The sequence below is a fragment of the Sapajus apella genome, unplaced genomic scaffold, assembly GCF_009761245.1.
Source record: "Sapajus apella isolate SASKATOON/1434 unplaced genomic scaffold, GSC_monkey_1.0 scaffold24, whole genome shotgun sequence".
NCBI lineage: Eukaryota > Metazoa > Chordata > Mammalia > Primates > Cebidae > Sapajus > Sapajus apella.
Window position 1 is genome coordinate 8,798,218 of NW_022436964.1, and position 19,663 is coordinate 8,817,880.

The 19,663-nt window shown below is 43.0% G+C and overlaps 1 protein-coding gene across 2 annotated transcripts in view; it reads right to left on the bottom strand.

Annotated features, from left to right (window-relative positions):
• PCSK5 (proprotein convertase subtilisin/kexin type 5) overlaps window positions 1-19,663 on the bottom strand; it is a 463,699-nt gene that overhangs the window by 10,594 nt on the left and 433,442 nt on the right. For both annotated transcript variants that reach the window (XM_032290888.1, XM_032290887.1), the window contains 3 exons: window positions 17,023-17,253; window positions 13,139-13,316; window positions 8,552-8,769 (listed from right to left, as the gene is read on the bottom strand). In XM_032290888.1, coding sequence (XP_032146779.1) covers window positions 8,552-8,769; window positions 13,139-13,316; window positions 17,023-17,253 — 627 coding nt within the window. The remainder of the gene's footprint in view (window positions 1-8,551; window positions 8,770-13,138; window positions 13,317-17,022; window positions 17,254-19,663) is intronic.

Genomic DNA, 19,663 nt, shown 5'->3' on the forward strand with positions numbered 1-19,663 from the left:
TTGTTACATTTTTCTCGAAGACCAACAATAAATTGTCTGAGGCCCAGATCCCAGTCAATACCCGAGGGCACTACATGTCAGCTTTGGGTGACAAATCAGGGACTTCATTTACATCTCCTGCACTGATTTATTTTCAAACCTGCACACTTAGGGTACCCAGAATCTTTTGCAAAGGCAGTTTGTTAATTTCCAGAATGCTTTCTATTATTTTAAAGTTTAATATCCTACATCTATCATTGCTTCTAAGGATCTGCAGGGTCTTTGGGACCTAAAAGACAGGCATTTTGGCATTGCTTTAAAACTCAGAGCAGCTCACCATCTGCTCTCCTTCAGACTGAACCCCATGGGATGAATTCAGCAAATGCGAAGCAACTTCTGAGCTCTGCTCATGAGCCTCAGTCCACACAGAAAGGTGCATCTTGGGAGAGTTTAGAGGCTTTGGTTACTCAGCCTGGATTTTGATTCCAAACCATTTTATGAGGAGAGGAAACAATAACACAAAATCAAAAAACAAAAACAAAATAGAAAAATAAAATTTTATGAGGAGGATAAGTAAAAAGTTAAGTGTGTAAAGGCAAGGAATGAGCTAATTACGAAGGTATCAGTTACAGAGAAAGGTACATATTAGGCCTGAGTAGGCTACGTTTTCCCAGTCTACCCCTCCTTCCATGCTTTTACATATTTTTCTTTTCAATAACCTAAAATTGTTGGGCAGTCCAAAGTGAATAAAATATATAGTTGGTAATTTCTTATTTAGGTTGCAAAATTTTTCCTGATTCTTTCATGCATCCTCATTTCTTACTCTGAGAACTAATGACTTAAGGAAGGAACTCACCTTTTCTTCTACCTAGTTTATTCCCACGAGAAAAACCTGTCTCCAGATTTTGTATCTATATGTTGCAAAACCAGATGATAGCACAACATCTTCCTAGCCAGCAAGGGACATGTGCGCTATAGCAAAGAAAGGACTGCTCACTGCAAAGAATTATATGAAAAAATAACATTAAATAAAAAATAAAAATTAAAAAGAATGATAGCGGAAAAAATGAGCATCAAAGACAGAGAACTTCAACTGGGCAAGTTCATGGGTTGACGTCAAATATGGGAGGAAGAGGTACGAACACTCCAGAGGGCTGCAAGATTCATTCACTAACTCCCGTTCTAGAATGCTTTCTATTATTTTAAAGTTTAACACCCTACAGATGTGTTATACTTTATTAATTTTTGTTTTTGAGACAGACTCTTGCTTTGTTGCTCAGGCTGGAGTACGGTGGTAAGATCTCAGCTCACTGTAAACTCTTTCTCCCAGGTTCAAGCCATTTTCCTGTAATTCTCATCCCTTGAATACAATCTCAAGGATACTGTGAGGATGAACTTTTGAGATTGCTAATGCCCAAAACCATCATCCTTAATTCACCCAGGAAATCTCAAACCCAAATAAAGACATGTATAGTATTTCTATAGTATAAGGCCACAGTAACCAAAATAGCATGGCACTGATAGAAAAACAGACACATAGACCAATGAAAAAGAATAGAGAACCCAGAGATAATGCCACATGCCTACAACCATCTGATTTGTGACAAAGTCGACAAAAATAAACAATGGGAAAAAGAATCTCTGTTCAATAAATGGTGCAGGGATAGTTGGCTAGCCATATGCAGAAGAATAAAACTAGATCCCTTACAATCACCATATAGGTGATAACTCAAAATGGATTAAAGATTTAAATGTAAGACTTCAGCCAGATGTGGTGGCTCATGCCTGTAATCTGAGCACTTTGGGAGGCCAACGTGGGCTGATCACTTGAGATCATGAATTTGAGACCAGCCTGGCCCACATGGTGAAACCCGGACTCTACTAAAAATAGAAAAATTAGCTGGGCTTGGTGGTGTGTGTCCCTAGTCCCAGATAGGAGGCTGACGCAGGAGAATTGCTTGAACACAGGAGGCAGAGGTTGCAGTGAGCCGAGATTGCGCCACTGCACTCCAGCCTGGGCAACATAGCGAGACTCTGTCTCAAAAACAAACCAAAAATAAGCCAGGGGTGGTGGTGTACGCCTGTAGTCCCAGTTACTTGAGAGGCTGAGGCACAAATATTACTTAAACCCGGGATGCAGAAACTGCAGTGAGCCGAGATTGCATCGCTGCACTTTAGTCTGGGTGACAGTGTGAGACTCTGTCTCAAAAATAAAATTAATAAAATAGATGGGAACAATAGACATTGGGAAATACAAGAGCAGGGAGAGAAGGAGTGGGGCAAGAGTTGAGAAACTACATATTGGGTACTATGCTCACTTCTTGGGTGACAGATTCATTTATACTCCAAGCTTCAGCATTGTGCAATATACCTTTGAAACAAACTTGCACATATACCCCCAATCTAAAATGAAAGTTGAAAAAAATGTATTGGTTTTCAAACTGCGCTTACAATATCATGAATCATTGCTCTAATCCCCACAAATAACTTCAAAGGCTGGTGTTGTCCTGTTTTGACTGGTTGACAGTAAAAGACATTAGCTTACCTAATGATGGTTGCTTAATCTTAATTAGAAACCAAGTACCCCCCACTGCACTGTGCTGCTCACTGCACAACACTAGTGGCTGGAATTAGGGTTGTCTGATTTCACAAATGAAAATATTTTATCGGGCAGCTCTATTTGGGATAAAGGTCTCACACATCCAATAATCATGGTAACAGAGATAACTTCAACTTTTCAAAAAATCAAATAGCCAATATTTACCACCATATGGCCAATGACAGTATCAGCTTCCCACCACTCCCATCCCACCCCCAATTCAGTGTATTTTCTCATCTGTTATCTAATTCTGGTTAGACATTTTGAGCGTTAACCATATGTGTTTCTGGAATGAAAAAGAGATAACATGGATTAATGAGTAGTTACTGCTGTTTGTTTGGAAGGCTAATTCTTTCATGGGCGGGAGTCAATTGCGAATGGACACAGATTGGGAACCACTATATGGTAGAATTTTAATGGAGTTGCCTTAGGGGCTTCCTGGGAATAGCGGGGAGGGGCATCAGATGGGGCTCTGAGGTGGTTCCTCTGCTTCCACCTGAGCAGCTCTGCCTGGATCAGTTTACCTAATAGGGTTCAGCCTCAGATTTTATCTGAGGAAGGTGGCCACTGCTAAAATACCATTTGAAACCATTGCTCTAGATTATTACTGTGGTGTCCAATATAGTAGCCACTACAGGTGGCAACTGAGCACTTGAAATATGGCTAGTGCAACTTGAGTTGTGCTGTACATGTAAAATAAAATAAAATAAAAATCTTGGTAACATGTATGTAGATTACATGTTCAAATATTTTGCATAAATGTGTACAATTAAAATAATACTTGTTTATTTTCATTTTTTAAACATGATTACTAAAAATTTTAAATCACATTTTATTTCTCTTGGATAGTGCTGATACACCACTAAGTACAATTACACAAATTAAACTAGCCTGGGCTGCGGGGACCTTGGCTGGTTTGTTCACGGTTGTATGAACATTGCACCATAAATAAATGGATGAATGAATACACAGAGTACTAAAGGAATATAGAACGAAGGGTCTAGGGGAGGCTTTCTGAAGGAAGTGATGACCTAATGGATCCAAAAGAGGTAGTCAGGTGGAGCAGGCTGGAAAAAGTATTCCAGAGAGGGAAAGTGGGTGAGGTTGGCTCAGGTTTACAGCAACTAACTATGCCTGGATTAGAGGATAGGAGAGGAGATGGGGAGAGATGAGGCTGAAGATGAGAAGAGATCTGTGTTGACGGGCCTCATATGCAAAGATACTAAATTAAAATTCTATCCTGGCTGGGTGTGGTGGCTCACACTTGTAATCCCAGCACTTTGGGAGGCTGAGGCAGGCAGATCACTTGAGGTCAGGAGTTTGAGAGACCAGCTTGGCCAACATGGCAAAACCCCGTCTCTACTTAAAATATATATATATATATATACACACACAAAATTAGCCAGGAGGGGTAGTGTGTGCCTATAATCTTAGTTACTTTGGAGGCTGAGGCAGGAGAATCACTTGAACCCAGGAAGCAGAGGTTGCAGTGAGCCAAGATTGTGCCACTGCACTCCAGCCTGGGTGACAGAGCAAGACTCTGTCTCAAAAACAAAACAAAAGAAAACAAAATTCTATCCTAAGGTCAGTGGAGAGTTGTTTTTAAGTGGAGGTCAGTCATATTTGTTGTGTAAAGAGATCAGTTTAAGAGCCTATGGAAGACCGATTTATCACAGGCTGACTAATGCTAAAGATAGGAAGACCAACTAAATAATTGGTAAACTATTCAGATAATGAATGGTGAGTCTGAACTACGGCAGTGACACTAGAATACCAAGAGAGTGGAGGTGGAGTTAGGAGACATTTAAGGGGTAGATTTGGCAAGATTTGGGGACAAACTGAATGTGGGGATTGAGAGAGGGGGAGGAGCAGAGGGTAATGGCGAGGTTACAGTCTCAGGCAACTGGGTGAATGGTGGAGCCATTTATCCAGACAGGGAGCATCAGAACAAGTGGTTTGGGAGTGGGGTGAGTAGTTGGAGGTGTCTGTTGAGCATCCAATTAGAGATATTCGGTCAGCAACTGGATGTATGGAACTGGAGCCCAGGAAAACCATTTGGGAAAAAGAGACAGATTTGGAGATACCAAGACATAGGTAATATTGGAAGCCACCTTAAACTTGGAGATGGCCGTATTCACGTGTACTTGGGAAGAAGTTATTTTAAAATATAATGTCATCAAGATACTGTTTCGGAGTTTCAGCTCAGTAGCTAAGCAGAAATGTGCTGACGGTCTTCTCCCAGTGTGGGGGAATACGTGACTTCTCATCTTGTTTTCCCTAATTCTTGGCATTTCTGTGTTATCAACCTATTGCCTCAAGATGAATCATTTGGGAAGGAAACAACCACCACCACCACCAGGATTAGAAGCAGGCTCTAACAGGTTGGCCTTTGCTTGTTTCGTCTAAAAGTCTTAAGTGTCCCTCCTGCCATCCCACCAGGCATTTTGATTAGTAGAGTGAGGCTGGGCAATAATTTAGGGTATAATCCTCTTCCAAGAATCTGATTATCCATTAGTAACGCATATGCATTAAAGATAATATTTGATAAGTTCAGGTTCTGACATCCCATTCACATTAAACATAATGAAATTATAGAATAAATATAAAGAGAGAAACAAAAGATAGATGGCCTTACAAAGAAAATGAAATCTCTTTGGAACATGAAGGAAATATAAATGCAAAATGGTAGTCAGATTCAAGCCATCCACCTTCTCTGCTCCAGGACTAGGAGTAGGCAATGGTGGCTGTGAGTTTACCTTTTCTACCAAATTAGGAACTAAAAGTGTTTTACATAAGACCAGGGCCCAAATCTAGGCTTAGAGCTTAAATTGGGAGTCAGGTTGGGACTCTGCCTTTGTAGACATAACCTCCTGACAAGAACTCCCCTGAGCTCCTAATTGAATTGCAGATGGGATCTGTATTGTCATCAATATCACCTCCAGGAATACTGGAACATTTTGTTTCCGGACTGAGTTTCAGGTTGGAGAGAGGGATAGAGTTAGTGAAAAAATTTCTAGACTGTGAGAAGCAAAGATAAAGGAAGAGATAGAGGGAGTAAAGAACCAAAACCAAAATATTTCATTTACAAGGAGCTTAAGACCAGCATTCCAAAGTATACAGATAAAATGAATGCTAAGAAAGATGACAGGCCAGGTGCAGTGGCTCATGCCTGTAACATCAGCACTTTGAGTGTCCAGGATGGGAGGATTGCTTGAGCCCAGGAGTTCAAGATCAGCCTGCACAACATAGCAAGACTTTGTCTCGTTTATAAAATAAAGTTAAAAAAGAGATGATAAACACAATCAACAATTAGAACATGAATTTACATCAGATAATAGTTATATAAAAACACTGGACAAAGTCTTTAAAATTGGTATAAGATGTCCATAAATAAATGAAGACATAGTATCTATAAATAATAAGACACAAAAAGATCAAAAATAAAAATGGCTAAGAAAAAGAAACAATTAGAAATCTTTTTTTTTTTTTTAAGGCATGGTCTCACTCTGTCAGCCAGGCTGGAGTGCAGTGACACAATCACAGCTCGCTGCTGCCTTGACATCCCTTGCTCAAGTGATCCACCTCAACCTCCCGAGTAGCTGGAATTACAGTTGTGTGCCACCATGTCTGACTAATTTTTGTATTTTTTTGTAGAAACAGGATTTCGCCATGTTGCCCAGGCTGGTCTCAAACTCCTGGGCTCTAGTAATCCTCCTACCTCAGCCTTCCAAAGTGCTGGGATTACAGGTATTAGCCACTGCAACTGCCAATTAAAAATCTCAAAAGTAAAAACATAGTCACTTAAATTAAAAACAAAAAAATATATGGGTTGGACTTTAGATTGAACACAGAGAACAAATCAGGGAATGAAATGGAGTGCCAAAGAATTAACCTAGTATAACTCACATAGAGTCGAAGAGGTAAAATATATAAGAGTAGGTAGGATACAAAGGACAGGTCAATAAACTTTAAATTGCATTTAATAGAAATTCCACAAAAGGAGTTTGGAGGGGAGAGTAGAGAAACAATTTTTGAAGATCTAATAGTTGAACATTTTTTAATTTGCAAAAAGACATTAGGAGTATGTTTCCTATACATTCATTCATTCATTCATTCATTCAGTGAACACTTAATGAACACTTACGTTTTACACTCTAGAGTAGAAACAAGGAATACACAATGAATGTAGTATAATCCTTGCCTTTGCTTGGGGGGCTCACAATTAGTAGGAGACATGGACATGTTTAATTAAAATGTAATATAAAATTTCTATGAGAAAGCAATGTATTACAGAATTAAGGAGGAAGAATACTCTTGAGAGGACTAACAAAAGCTTCACGGAGGAGATGGGATGATACTCAAGCTGAATCTTTAAGTTGAGAGTTCCCTAGAGCATTGTTTTTCAGGAAGATGAAACAAAGTCAATAGAGGCATGAAAGAGCATGGCATATTTTGTGGCTTCTGAGTGGTTCTGGGTAGTTCCAGGTGGTTCCAGCTTCTAGAATACATGGAAGAAGAGTCCTTAAGACTTATGTTAAAGAGATTGATGGGAAAATCTTAATTACCTTTTAAATATAAGAACACTTACCGGCCTGAGCGTTGGCTCACATTTGTAAATCCCAGTACTTAGGGAGGCCGTGGTGGGTAGATTATGAGGTCAGGAGTTTGAGACCAGCCTGACCAACATGGTAAAACCCCATCTCTACTAAAAATACAAAAATTTTCCAGGTGTGGTGGTGCACACCTATAAGCCTAGCTACTCAGGAGGCTGAGGCAGGATAATCACTTAAAACCAGGAGGTAGAGGTTGCAGTGAGCCCAGATTGCACCACTGCACTCCAGCCTGAGTGACAGAGCAAGACTCCATCTCAAAAAAAAAAAAAGAAAGAAAACACTTATTAAAAGCTTATTGTAGGGTAATAAGTAAATGCATAGAATGGAGAGATATACCATATTCAGAAATATGATAACTCAGGATTATAAAGATGGGTTTTTCTCCAAAATAAATTCAATGCAATGCCACTCAATATCCAAATACATTTTAAAAATGAAAGATTTTTTAAAAATGAAACTTGACTGATTACATATTTACATAAAAGAACTAAAAATAGCCAAGACAATTTTGAAAAGAACAGGAATGTAACCTACCAGCTAATACATTTTTCTAGAAAGTTTTAACAAAATGTAGACATACTTCTTTCTTAAATACTGAGAAGCATTCATGGCAATCACATTTATGGAAAGATGTAAAGAAAAATGAGAAATTTGAATTTTAGGACAATCATTCTGGCATTAGTGTACCAGATGACCTGGTGTGGGGGCAAGATTCAGACGTGGTTACCAGCAGCTGCTTCAAAAGGTGTGATACTAAATACTGAGAATGGAAAATGAGGGTAGTGAGAATGGAAGAAGATGTCATTAGATAACTATTTGGGAAAGAGAATCAACAGACCTTGAAGTTTCGCTTTGTTGGAGGTGGGTGGGTTGGGCGGGCGACAAGGGAAGGAGAAGAGTCGAGGAGAACTTCACAGTATTGGCCCAGGCTCGTGGGTAGATGGTGAGCCCTAAGGATCTCTGGGACAGGCAACTAGGCTTCTGTAAAAGAGGCATGGAGCTTGGGAGAGTTTGAGGCAGAAGTCTCAGGGAATAGTGAAAGTAATGAAAATAAACAGGTTTCCTCCAGTGATTCAACAGGTAGAGTAGAAAAATAATGAGTAGGCGAACAATACTTCCTCAAGGAGATGATGCCTGTCTCCTTGAAGGGCCTTGAAGGATGGGGGATGGGCAGGAGCAGCTCAGGTTAGAGGGAAGATGCGGAAGTTAAGAGCAAACAGAGGGCACTGATGCTGGAGAGGATGACACATGAGGTGAGAAGGCAAGAGGAACCTCCAGGTGGTGAGAAGAGAGAAAGGGGCAAAGAAGAAAGAAAACCTTTTCATTTTTCTACACCATGTGCAAAATGACAGACTCTCACCTTTGCATTGATCACAAGTCGGATGGCATCTCTCACAGGTCTGTGTCCTTTGCTCGGCATAATAATGGTCTGGGCAGGTGCGATGACATTCTCCTTTGGAGCGAAGTAGAAAGAAAAATGTATCGCAAGACAGGCAGTCTGTGGGCTGTGGGCCCTGGCACGTCTTGCAGCTCCTGTTGCACCTCTCACACCGGCCGGTGGAGTTTTCTGCGTAATATCTGAAACCAAGGGAGAAGAAAAGATGGAATACGAAGCTTTGCTCCTAAATTGGTTGTGGTGGAAAACATGGTAGTCAGGTTTCATTTAAAAGCTGGGTGACTTTCGCCTCTTTACCTGACTCATTAGATCACCGCTAATGCCACTAATGAATCCAACAATTCCCAGTGTTCTTACCTGTAAATGGGCCAATCCCTCCGCTATTATTTGTGAAAATTAAATTGGGTAACACATATGAAAAGACCCACTGCTTATCACACCTCGTAACACCTACATCGTTACTAGCTACCATTGCCTTTTTGTTCCAGGTGCCTCTCCAAATTCATGCTTTAAGTTGTGGTTAATAGGATTTTTTTTTTTTTAATAGAGATGGGTACCTCACTATCATGGCCTGGCCATTCAGAGATACATTTAAAACATCCATCCAGGCCAGGTGCAGTGGCTCAAACCTGTAATCCCAGCACTTTGGGAGGTTAAAAGAAGGTAAAGAAATTCTTGCTAAGGATGAACTTCTAAAGGTCATCTGATTCATCTCTGTATCTCTAGACATCAGCACACTAAACCTATCCTAGAAACCTAAAGGTTCATCTTTGGTTTCTCTGGTGCAAAGCTACAGGCCCCAGTAGGATTTTTTGGTAGACTAATTCAGCTCCATGAACTTGCTGAAAACTTATACCATGCCTAGGTTATGGTGAGCCTTCCTCTATTTAGCCACCTGTCACTGATCTGAGTGAGTACACTTGTACCTCAGTGGCCCAGTTTGTGGTAACTTGAGACTTGCTTCACTGTCTGCAGTTATGTGAAGAACAATGACTACCACGTGTCAATCTGGACTGAGGTATCTGAGAGACAAGGCAATGATGAACTGAATAGTTGACAAAGACCACATAAGACTCAAAAAACCATCAGGGAAAAGTGAAATCTACGCAGAGCAGAGGGGATACACGGGATTAGAGTCAGAAGATCAAATTTTTACTCCTGGCTCTGCCATGTATTAGTAGCTACGTGACTTCGGGCAAGTCACTTACCCCTCTGGGCCTCAGTTCCTTCATCTGTAAAATGAAGAGAACTCATATCAACCTCATGAGATTGTTGCAGAATCAAATCATAATGTAAAGACACATTGTGAGTGGAAATACTTTGTAACTCTTAAGCAGCATCCCAAAAAATTTTTAACCTAATGTTTTTATTATAGATTGTTATAAAGATGAAAAGCATCAGTAGGAACTCTGGAAAAGAAAGCTTATCAATTCCAACTAGGGTTTTAAAGTTATCAAGGAGTAATGCTGAAAGAGACAATGAAGAGTTTATTGGATCAGATTAAAAGAGTACAATACCACTGCTTGCTCTGAGGACTCATCTCTTGAGCCTCCCAGCCTTGAAAAGCATCTCGTGCATAAGCACAAGCAATAACCCAGGCTTCAAAGAAACGTCTCTGAGTTAAACACCAAAATAATTATGTGGGTTGGGATAGGGTGCAGACAGGTATATGCCTACTTTTCCAAGGCAGAGGTTTAACATAAGACGCTTATGTCAAGCATGTGGAATGCTGATTTTATAAAAGGAAGAGTTCTCCTCTTACACCTCATGAATATTCCATTTCTTCTTTATTAAAGAGATTTAAGACAACCTGTGCCTCTCCCCACCAGTCCTGGGTAACTTCACATACTGTGGAACAATTGTCTTCTTAATTCCATGGTCTGCATTCAATTTAGATCACGAGACAATCAAGCACCCTTTTTGTGCTTGAGAGTATTTACTGGCTTGATTTGAGGAAGATGGGATCCAGATCTTTTTATACACTTATAACGGTGATACAGAAGGGCTAAGCCAGGTAGCTTTAACCCTGTTCTATTTTTTGTTTTTGTTGTTTTTTTTTTTGAGACAGGGTCTTGTTCTGTTGCCCAGGCTGGAGTGCAGTGGTGTGATCTTGGCTCACTGAAACCCGCCTCCCAGGTTCAAGCAACTCTTATGCCTCAGCCTCCAGAGTAGCTGGGGACACAGGCACCTGCTAACAGACCCTGCTAATTTTTGTATTGTTAATAAAGACAGAGTTACATCATGTTGGCCAGGCTGGTCTTGAACTTCTGGCCTTGAGTGATCTGCCTGCCTCGGTCTCCGAAAGTGCTGGAATTACAGGCATGAGTCACTGTGCCCAGCCATCCATCCCTGTTCTTGTCTGGCAGGGCCCTTTCTTCCTTGATCTATATGGCTGGTGTTTTTCCTCTTTTCTGAGATACAGTCTTGCTCTGTCACCCAGGCTGGAGTGCAGTGGTGTGATCTTGGCTCACTGCAACCTCTGCCTCCTGGGTTCAAGCAATTCTCCTGCCTCAGCCTCCCAAGTACCTAAGATTACAGGTATGTGATACCATGCCACGCTGATTTTTGTATTTTTAGTAGAGACAGGGTTTTACCCTGTTGGCCAGGGTGGTCTCGAACTCCTGACCTTGTGATCCACCCTCTTTGGCCTCCCAAAGTGCTGGGATTACAGGCGTGAGCCACCGTGCCCAGCCTGGCTGGTGTTTTTCAAGAGCTGCTAATTGTGGCTCTGTGCTGAGTGTTGTAGAATCAAATGTAAGACAGAAGAGGTGTTTTTCTTCCAGGAGTTTATAATTTTTGGGGTAACAGTCATATAGAAATAAAAATAAACTCTAAAAGCTCAGTGATATGGTTTGGCTCTGTGTCCCACCCAAATCTCATCTTGAATTGTACTCCCAAAATTCCCATGTGTTGTGGGAGGGACCTGGTGGGAGATGGTTAGATTGTGGGGGCAGCTTCCCCTATGCTGTTTTTGTGGTATGAATAAGTCTTACGAGATCTGATGGTTTGATAAAGAGAAGCCCGTTTCGCTTGATTCTCATTCTCTCTCTTTGCCTGCCACTACCCACATAAGATGTGATTTGCTCCTATTTGCCGTCCACCATGATTGTGAGGCCTTCCCATCTGCGTGGGACTGTAAATCGAATTAAACCTCTTTCATTTGTAAATTGCCCAGTCTTGGGTATGGCTTTATCAGCAGTGCGAAAACAAACTAACAGTCGGTGTTTGTCTTACCCATCTTATTCATACATACAAAGTGCTCGTCATGAAACGTATTACATAAATAAGTGAATGAATGAGATCCATCGAAATGCAAGGCAGCATATAGCACTAAAATGAATAAAACAAGCAGTAACTGCTATAGGACTGAAGAGATGTGTCTATTTGGGTGAAAGTATTTGAGGAGGGTCTAAGGTTACAGCCCTCGATTTGGGTCTGGAAACTCCCAGTGCCCTAGGTTATTATATTGGGCAGAAAGAATCAGCAAAAGGCCTATCATCAATCTTTTATGGGAATGCCCAGGGGGGAAAAACAGGATGACTGGGTCAAACCCTCTTCCAAATATGCTGGCAATCGGACCTTCTGATAACACAGTTTTTCCTAGCAGAAAAATAATAGAGTCCTTATCTGTGAAATGCTTTTAGAGGGATACATCAAGTGTGTGTCTAGGTTGTTAATGATAACAAAACCTGTAATTTGTGGATTTATGGACGGCATGACAGGTCGGGGAATTAATGGGGAATAAGTGGAGATGTTAATGGAAATGGTTCCTTTGTAAATCAGTGTTTCACATGCACTGCTCTCCTCTCATAAGCAGACTGGGAGAATGTGAGATCCTGAATTTTAAATGTGAATCAGAATAAATCCCGAAGCTGAAGAAGAAGAACCTCCATTAATGGTCTTGGGCTTCTCTGAGGAAAGGATGCTTTGCCTCTGCCTTGTGATTGCTGAGACCCTTTCCCAAATTGTTTTAATTTTTAGAAACAAGGTCTTGCTCTGTCACTGAGGCTGGAGTGCAGTGGTGCAATCATAGCTTACTGCAGCCTCCAACTCCTGGGTTCAAGTGACCATCATCCCCAACCTCAGCTCCCATAGAAGCTCAGACTGTAGCCTCATGTCTCCATGCTCAGCTAATCTTATCTTAATATTTTACAGATGGGGTCTCACTATGTAGCCCAGACTGGTTCAAACTCCTTGCCTTAAGTGATCCTCCAGCCTCAACTTCCCACATAGGTGGGATTACAGGCATGAGCCACAGTGCCCAGCTGCCAATATGCTTTGAATGATCAGTGAGGACTGTTGCTGAGGAAGATCAATAGCTCATGTGACTCTGGCCGGACAATCTGACCCTTTGTGTTAACTCATTGGGTCACTCTGCCTCTCCTGTTTCTCTTCCGTTATGGTGAATTGGTTCATCTTTGCTCCTTACTAGCACTGAAACTTCAGCCTGGTTTTTTAAGTGTTCTGAATCTTAGTTTCCTCATTTGTAAAATGGGTTGATATCCGGCATGGCTGTGGAATTACACAGGGGAAAATGTATCAAGCACTTACCCTTCCCTGCACTGGAGCAGGCACTCTCTTCCCAGCTGAAACCAGCCCGGGCGGCAGGAGCGGCACTGCCTGCTGTGTCTCCCGTCACACGTCCTGCAAGAGCTGTGGCAGCGGGCACACCGGTGGCTGTCCTCATCGGCATAGTAGCCCTCTGGGCAGTCCTTCACACAGGTTGTGTCTGTCATGGGAGGAAAAAAATCTTTCTGGACATCAGGCATGACACAAGTCTCCCCTATGTTCTCCCTCCTGTGTGCCATGGTGGGAGGGAGGAAAGGGCTCCAGGAGGAATGGGACAATGTCCCTGTGAGTTGATGGATATGCTTGGGAACTAAGATGAGTGTCCCAGAAACAGAACTGCCCTAAGGCCATGAGGAATACAAGGAAAACAGAGGTCACAGTGGATTAGCCGTGGTGGGTAGAACAGAAACTACAGTCCAGCGACTGTGGATGTTGGCAACGGCTCATTGTGCAGCTCATGTATCCGGTTAACTAGGGGGAAGCCCCAGTTTCCTAAAGGAAAAACACCTCTGTATTAGTCTCTTATTGCTGTTCTTACAAAGTATCTCCACCTTGGGGGCATGAAACAACAATTTATTACTGTTCTGGAGGTCAGAAGTCCAAACAGGCCCACAGCGCTCTGTTCACTTTACAGGCTCTAGGAGGGAATCTGTTTCACTTCCTTTTCCACTTATTAGAGTTCACCTGCATGCCTTGGCTCATGGCCCCTTCTTCAGTCTTCAAAGGCAGCAGTGCAGTATCTTCTCTCTGTCCCTGTGCTTCTGATCACATCACCTTCTACTACTGGCTCCAATCCCCTGGCATCTCTCTTATCAGACCCTTGTGATAGCATTGGGCCTACAAGGATAATTCAGGATAATCTCTCTATGCCAAGATCCTTAATTAAATCACAGCCCCAAAGTCCCTTTTACCAAGAAGACTAATACATTGACAGGATCTGGGGATTAGGATGTGACATCTTCAGGGTGGCCATTATCCAGTCTACCACAACGTTCAAAAAAGTATCTAGTTTATAAATAGCCTGACCCTGGTGGTGTGGTGGTGTGGCGCAGGGTGGAGAGAATGTGAGGAGGCCAGGCTGAGCAAATCTGGGCCCATCCCCAGGGGGCTACAGCTCTGTGTCCTACACCAGCGCTGAAGCCTCAGTTCTAGCCTAGTCTACAGCCTCTGTTGAGGGGAAGACCACTTTGTAGAAGCGAGATGTCTTCCCCTCTGTATGAAGGCATCTGAGATGATTACTGGTGGTACTCTAGATTGGAGCTAAGTAGAAAAGAAGGTCCCAGGGGGTGAGAGTACATGGGAGACGTGGCTGGAGGGAATGCTTTTGAGAAGCAGCAACTGCTGGGAAGGAGAGTCACAGAGATTTGTGGACCAGGAGCTAAGGCAGCTGGAGAGGGAAGATTGGTCTCTGAGTGTTTTCTATTGTGAAGTGATCAGGAATGGTACTGAGAACGGATCTCCCTGTGTCTTAGCAGGGGGATGGCGTCCTTGCTCAACATGAAGAAGAAAAGCTTGCTGCACATGTCTTTAAAACATTTCTTTTAATGTTTAAAAGTTTAAAATTTAAAGTTTTAATTAATTTTTTATTTTTTTGTAGAGATGAAGTCTCATTATGTTGCCCAAACTGACCTTGAACTCCTGGGCTCAAGCAATCCTCCTGCCTCGCCCTCCCAAAGTGCTGGGATTACAGGCGTGAGCCACTGCGCCCAGCCTACCACATATGTCTATTTGGAGTTTCACGCTTCTGGTAGGGGAGAAAAGTGCTCATACTTTCTGGTCTTCACCATATTCATCTCTTTCTTCTGTCTCCTATGGATTCTTTTTTGGTTTAGTTTTATTTCATTTTCTTTCTCCCATGCTTGTTTTAAGCCTAGTCACAGTCCCCCTGGAAACCTGAGGACATTGCTTCATATTAGCAATAACCTTCAAACCTGATCTGAGGGACATGGCCAACCTTGAACTGTGCCACATTTTACTTAAGAAGATTTCTTAATCAACCACGCTACATGGAGGGGAAATTTTGATGAGGAGCTGAATATCTACATGTTCTTAAAGTGTAAGCCCACAGGCTACTTTTTTTTTTTTGAGATGGAGTCTCGCTCTGTGTAGCCCTGGCTGCAGTGCAGTGGCGTGATCTTGGATCAATGGCAACCTCTGCCTCCCAGGTCCTGGTTCAAAAAATTCTCCTATCTCAGCCTCCCAAGTAGCTGGAATTACAAGCCACCATGCCCAGCTAATTTTTGTACTTTTTAGTAGAGAGGGGGTGTCACCATGTTGGCCAGTCTGGTCTTGAACTCCTGACCTTGTGATCCACCTGCCTTGGCCTCCCAAAGTGCTGGGATTATAGGCATGAGCCACTGCACCCCACCCAGACTACTTATTAATTACAAGGGAATAAGTAGTAATTATGCAGTAGGGAACCTGAACATCTTGGTCAGATGATCAACATTAATATCACCGAGATCATGCACCTCCAGGTGTGACTCTTGGAGGACACAACAACCCTGTGAAGTATGCTGACCAAGCACACACTCGGCACCGTCGCACCCATCCAAAAGGAAAAATGAAGACTGTATTTGTCTAAAGCATTGATATTGTGAAAAAGAAAGAAAGCCCATGGAAACATTTCAGATTAAAGGGGGCCAAAGGGACATGGAAGGGCCTGGCTTAGTGGTTCACGCCTGTAATCCCAACATTTTGGGAGGTTGAGGCAGGAGAATAGCTTGAGCCCAGGAATTTGAGACCAGCCTGAGGAACACAGTGAGGCCCTTGTCTCTAAAAGAAAAAGAAATTAGCTGGACATGACATGGAAGGGCTAGGCATGGTGGCTCATGCCTGTAATCCCATCCCATCTACTTGGGAGGCTAAGGCAGGAGGATCTCTTAAGCCTAGGAGTTCAAGGCTGCAGTAAGCCATGATCATGCCAGTGTACTCCAGCAGCCTGGGAACCACGCCTGGCCTCCTGTCTCTTAAACAAAAAAGTGGCTGGGCATGGTGGCTCTTACCTGTAATTCCAGCACTTTTGGAGGCTGAGGAGGGCAGATGGCTTGAGGCCAGGAGTTCAAGACCAGCCTGGCCAACATGGTGAAGCCACATCTCTACCAAAAATACAAAAAAAATTAGCCGGATGTGGTGGTACCTACCTGCAGTCCTAGATACTCAGGAGACTGAGGCATGAGAATCACTTGAACCCAGGAGGCAGAGGTTGCAGTGAACCGAGATCATACCACTGCACTCCACCCTGAGCAACAGAATGAGACTCCTCAGAAAACAAGACAAACCAAAACAACCAAAAAACCAAAAAAACCAACAACAACAAAAAAATGGGGGACGTGGAAGTGCAATGAAACGAGTGACTCTAGACTGAACCCTAAAGGGGAACTGACAAAATTTTAATATGGATAGTATATTAAAGTATCGTATGAATGGAAAATTTACTAGAGTTGATAACTATCCTGTGGTTATGTAAGAAAATAACACTAATCTGAGGAAATAGGTACTAAAATATTTACAGGAAAGGGGCCACGATATATGTAACTTGCCCACAAATGGCTTCAAAAAAAACAATATTGGGAATGATGTACATGTATACATGAGTGAGAGAGTGTGATAGAGAGAACGAGCGAGAAGGGGAGAGAGCGCCACAAACAAACGCTAAAGCAATTGGGGTAGAAGATGAGCAATGGGCAAACTGGGTGAAGCCCATCCGTGCGCTGTTCTTTGTATGGTTCTCACTCTTGCATCATTTCCCAAACACAAAGCAAAAAATTAAAAAGAAAGAAGCCAGTATCTACTGGACAAGGCAGTGTTCGAGGAAGTTTCCAGACGGAGGGAAACACAAAGCCCTCCTTGGAGAAGTAACTCACTGAGAAGAAGGCTGTCCCTGGGGCACGTGCGGCACTGGTCCTCCGCCGGCCCTGTGCAGTGGAGGCACTTAGCGTGGCAGAGCTTGCACCTAGCAGCATCCTCATCCCAGTACTCGTAGGGGTTGCATTTCTCATTGGCCACGCAGCTCCCACGGGGGTTCTTCATCAGGCCTTTCTGACAGGTGGTGCAGGTTCCAGATGATGAGCAGGTCAAGCAGGATTTGTGGCAATCTGCGGGCGTGGAGGGGTGGCAGACAGAGTGAGTGAGGGTCAGGGTGGCCCTCGGTGGAATGGCTTCCCCTTGGAAAGAAGGTTCACAGTCCTTCCACATTTCTTCCAGAGATTTCCAGAGCTCTGGGCCAAGGGTGTGGGGCCATGAGTTGGGTACAGCCCTTGAACTCTGGGGTGGACCGTTCTTTTGCAAAATGAGAGAAAATTATTTTATTTTCTCTGTGGTATCCAGGGAGTGCCTTCCTGCAACAGCCACCTCAGAAATATTAGTAAGGCTCACTATAATTACCCAAACTGCAACAAAATAATAACAAGCCATTCTGTAACAGCACCTTTTCCACCATCGGAACACCTCCTGTTATGGTCCTCCACTCACCTCCAGAATACCTTGAGCTTATCATGAGCACAGCAGTTGTTGGAAATGTATTTAATTGTCTGTTGACAAATAAAGGTCCCTTTTGCATTTATTTTTGAATACATAGAGCCTGTGAAAGGGCCTGGCATATAACAGGACTCAATAAGTATTTGTTAAACTAAGAAAAATAACAATTCACTTTCACCTCTAGGTTTTCTTTTTCTTTTCTTTTTATTTATTTAAATAGAGATGGGGGCCGGGTGCAGTGGCTTACGCCTGAAATTCTAGCACTTTAGGAGGCCAAGGTGGGTGGATTGCTTGAGCCCAGGAGTTTGAGGGCAGCCTGAGCAACATGGTGAAACAGTCTCTACAAAAAACACAAAAATTAGCACAGTGATGTGCGCCTGTAGTCCCAGCTGCTCAGGAGGCTGAGGTGGAAGGATCGCCTGAGCCCAGGAGGTCAAGGCTGCAGTGAGCTGTGATCGTACCACTGTACTCTACCCTGGGTGACAGAGTGAGACCCTGTCTCCAAAAAAAAAGTAGAGATGGGGCATCACTTTGCTGCCCAGGCTGGTCTTGAACCCCTGGCCTCAAGTGATTTTCCTGCCTTGGCCTTCCAAAGGGCTGGGATTACGGGCATGAGCCACTGCACCAGGCTGACCATCTCTGGGTTTTAGTAGTTGCTGTTCTCTCTGCCTGGAATTCTATTCTCCCAGATGCATGCAGTGTTTGCTTCTTCCCTTTCTCAATGAAATCTTCTAAGACATCTCAAGTTTTATCTCCATTCTGCCTATCTTCCTGTCCTGCCCCTCTGCCTTATTTTTGCTCTTGGCTTATGGTCTTTAGTGCCTGTCTTCCCTAATAGAATGTGACTTCCATGAGGGCAGGGACTCTGTCTCACTCCCTGCTGTTCCCCAGGCCTGAAGGAGCACACAGCACATAGCAGGCCCCCAGTAAGCCTTCCCTGGGTGAACAGATGCATGGTATTATTATTGTTTATATTATCCTCTCATTTTATCTAAATCAGGAAATTGGGCTGGAGATGCTGAGTCACTTATGCTAAGTAGTATCAGGAGTTGAACCCAGGACCTCAGCCACTGCCTCGCTACTTCTGCCCCAGTGCCTCAGGAAAGGTATGGGACTTTTAGAGGTGTCTGTGCTATCTATTAAGGGATAATCTGGGTGATCAGAATGGATCTAAAGTCCTTGTGTTTCTTAGAGAAGATCCTGCTTAGAGATTGATTGATTGGTTGGTTGGTTGGTTGATTTAGCTCTAGGGTCTTGCTCTGTTTCCCAGGCTAGAGTGCAGTGATGTGATCATGGCTCACTGAAGCATTGACCTCGCAGGCTAAAACGATCTCCCATCTCGGCCTCTTGAGTAGCTGGGATCACAGGTGCACAGCACCACATCTGGCTAATTTTTATATTATTATTGTTTTTTAAGAAATAGGGTCTTGTTATGTTACCCAGGCTGGTCTCAAATTTCTGGTCTCAAATGATCCTCCAGCTTTGGCCTCCCAAAGTGTTGAGATTGCAGATGTGGCCACCGTCCCCAGCTGAGATTTCTTCATTCTAAATGCTTTTCTACACCTCCCCAAATCTTAATTTTTCAGATCGGGTTCTTTGTGTCATCTCTCTGGAAAGTCAGGTTGTCTCTGTGTTTCTTCCAATATCACATTCCTTTTCCCCCCTTTGGTCTGGTACAAAGTGCAATCGCACTGTAGGGAGACATGTCAAGTGAGTTTCCAACTCTGTCCTCACTAGCAGAGTCACATTGAGCAGGTGCTTATCTTCTTAAAGCATCTATTTCCTTCTCAGGAAAATGGAGAAAATTGCCATATTCCTCAATGGCTCTCAACCCACACTAAGCATCAGGATTACTGGGGGTGGGAGGAGGAATTAAAATGTTGGGTGCAGGCATCTGTGGTTTTTAGAGCTGCCCAGGTGATTTCAATGAGCAACCAGTCACCTTTTTCAAGATAATTAAATCAGGTAAATTAAGAAAACATGCTCTGAGACCTGTAAAGCTCCCTGTATGGTAAATTACTTTCATTA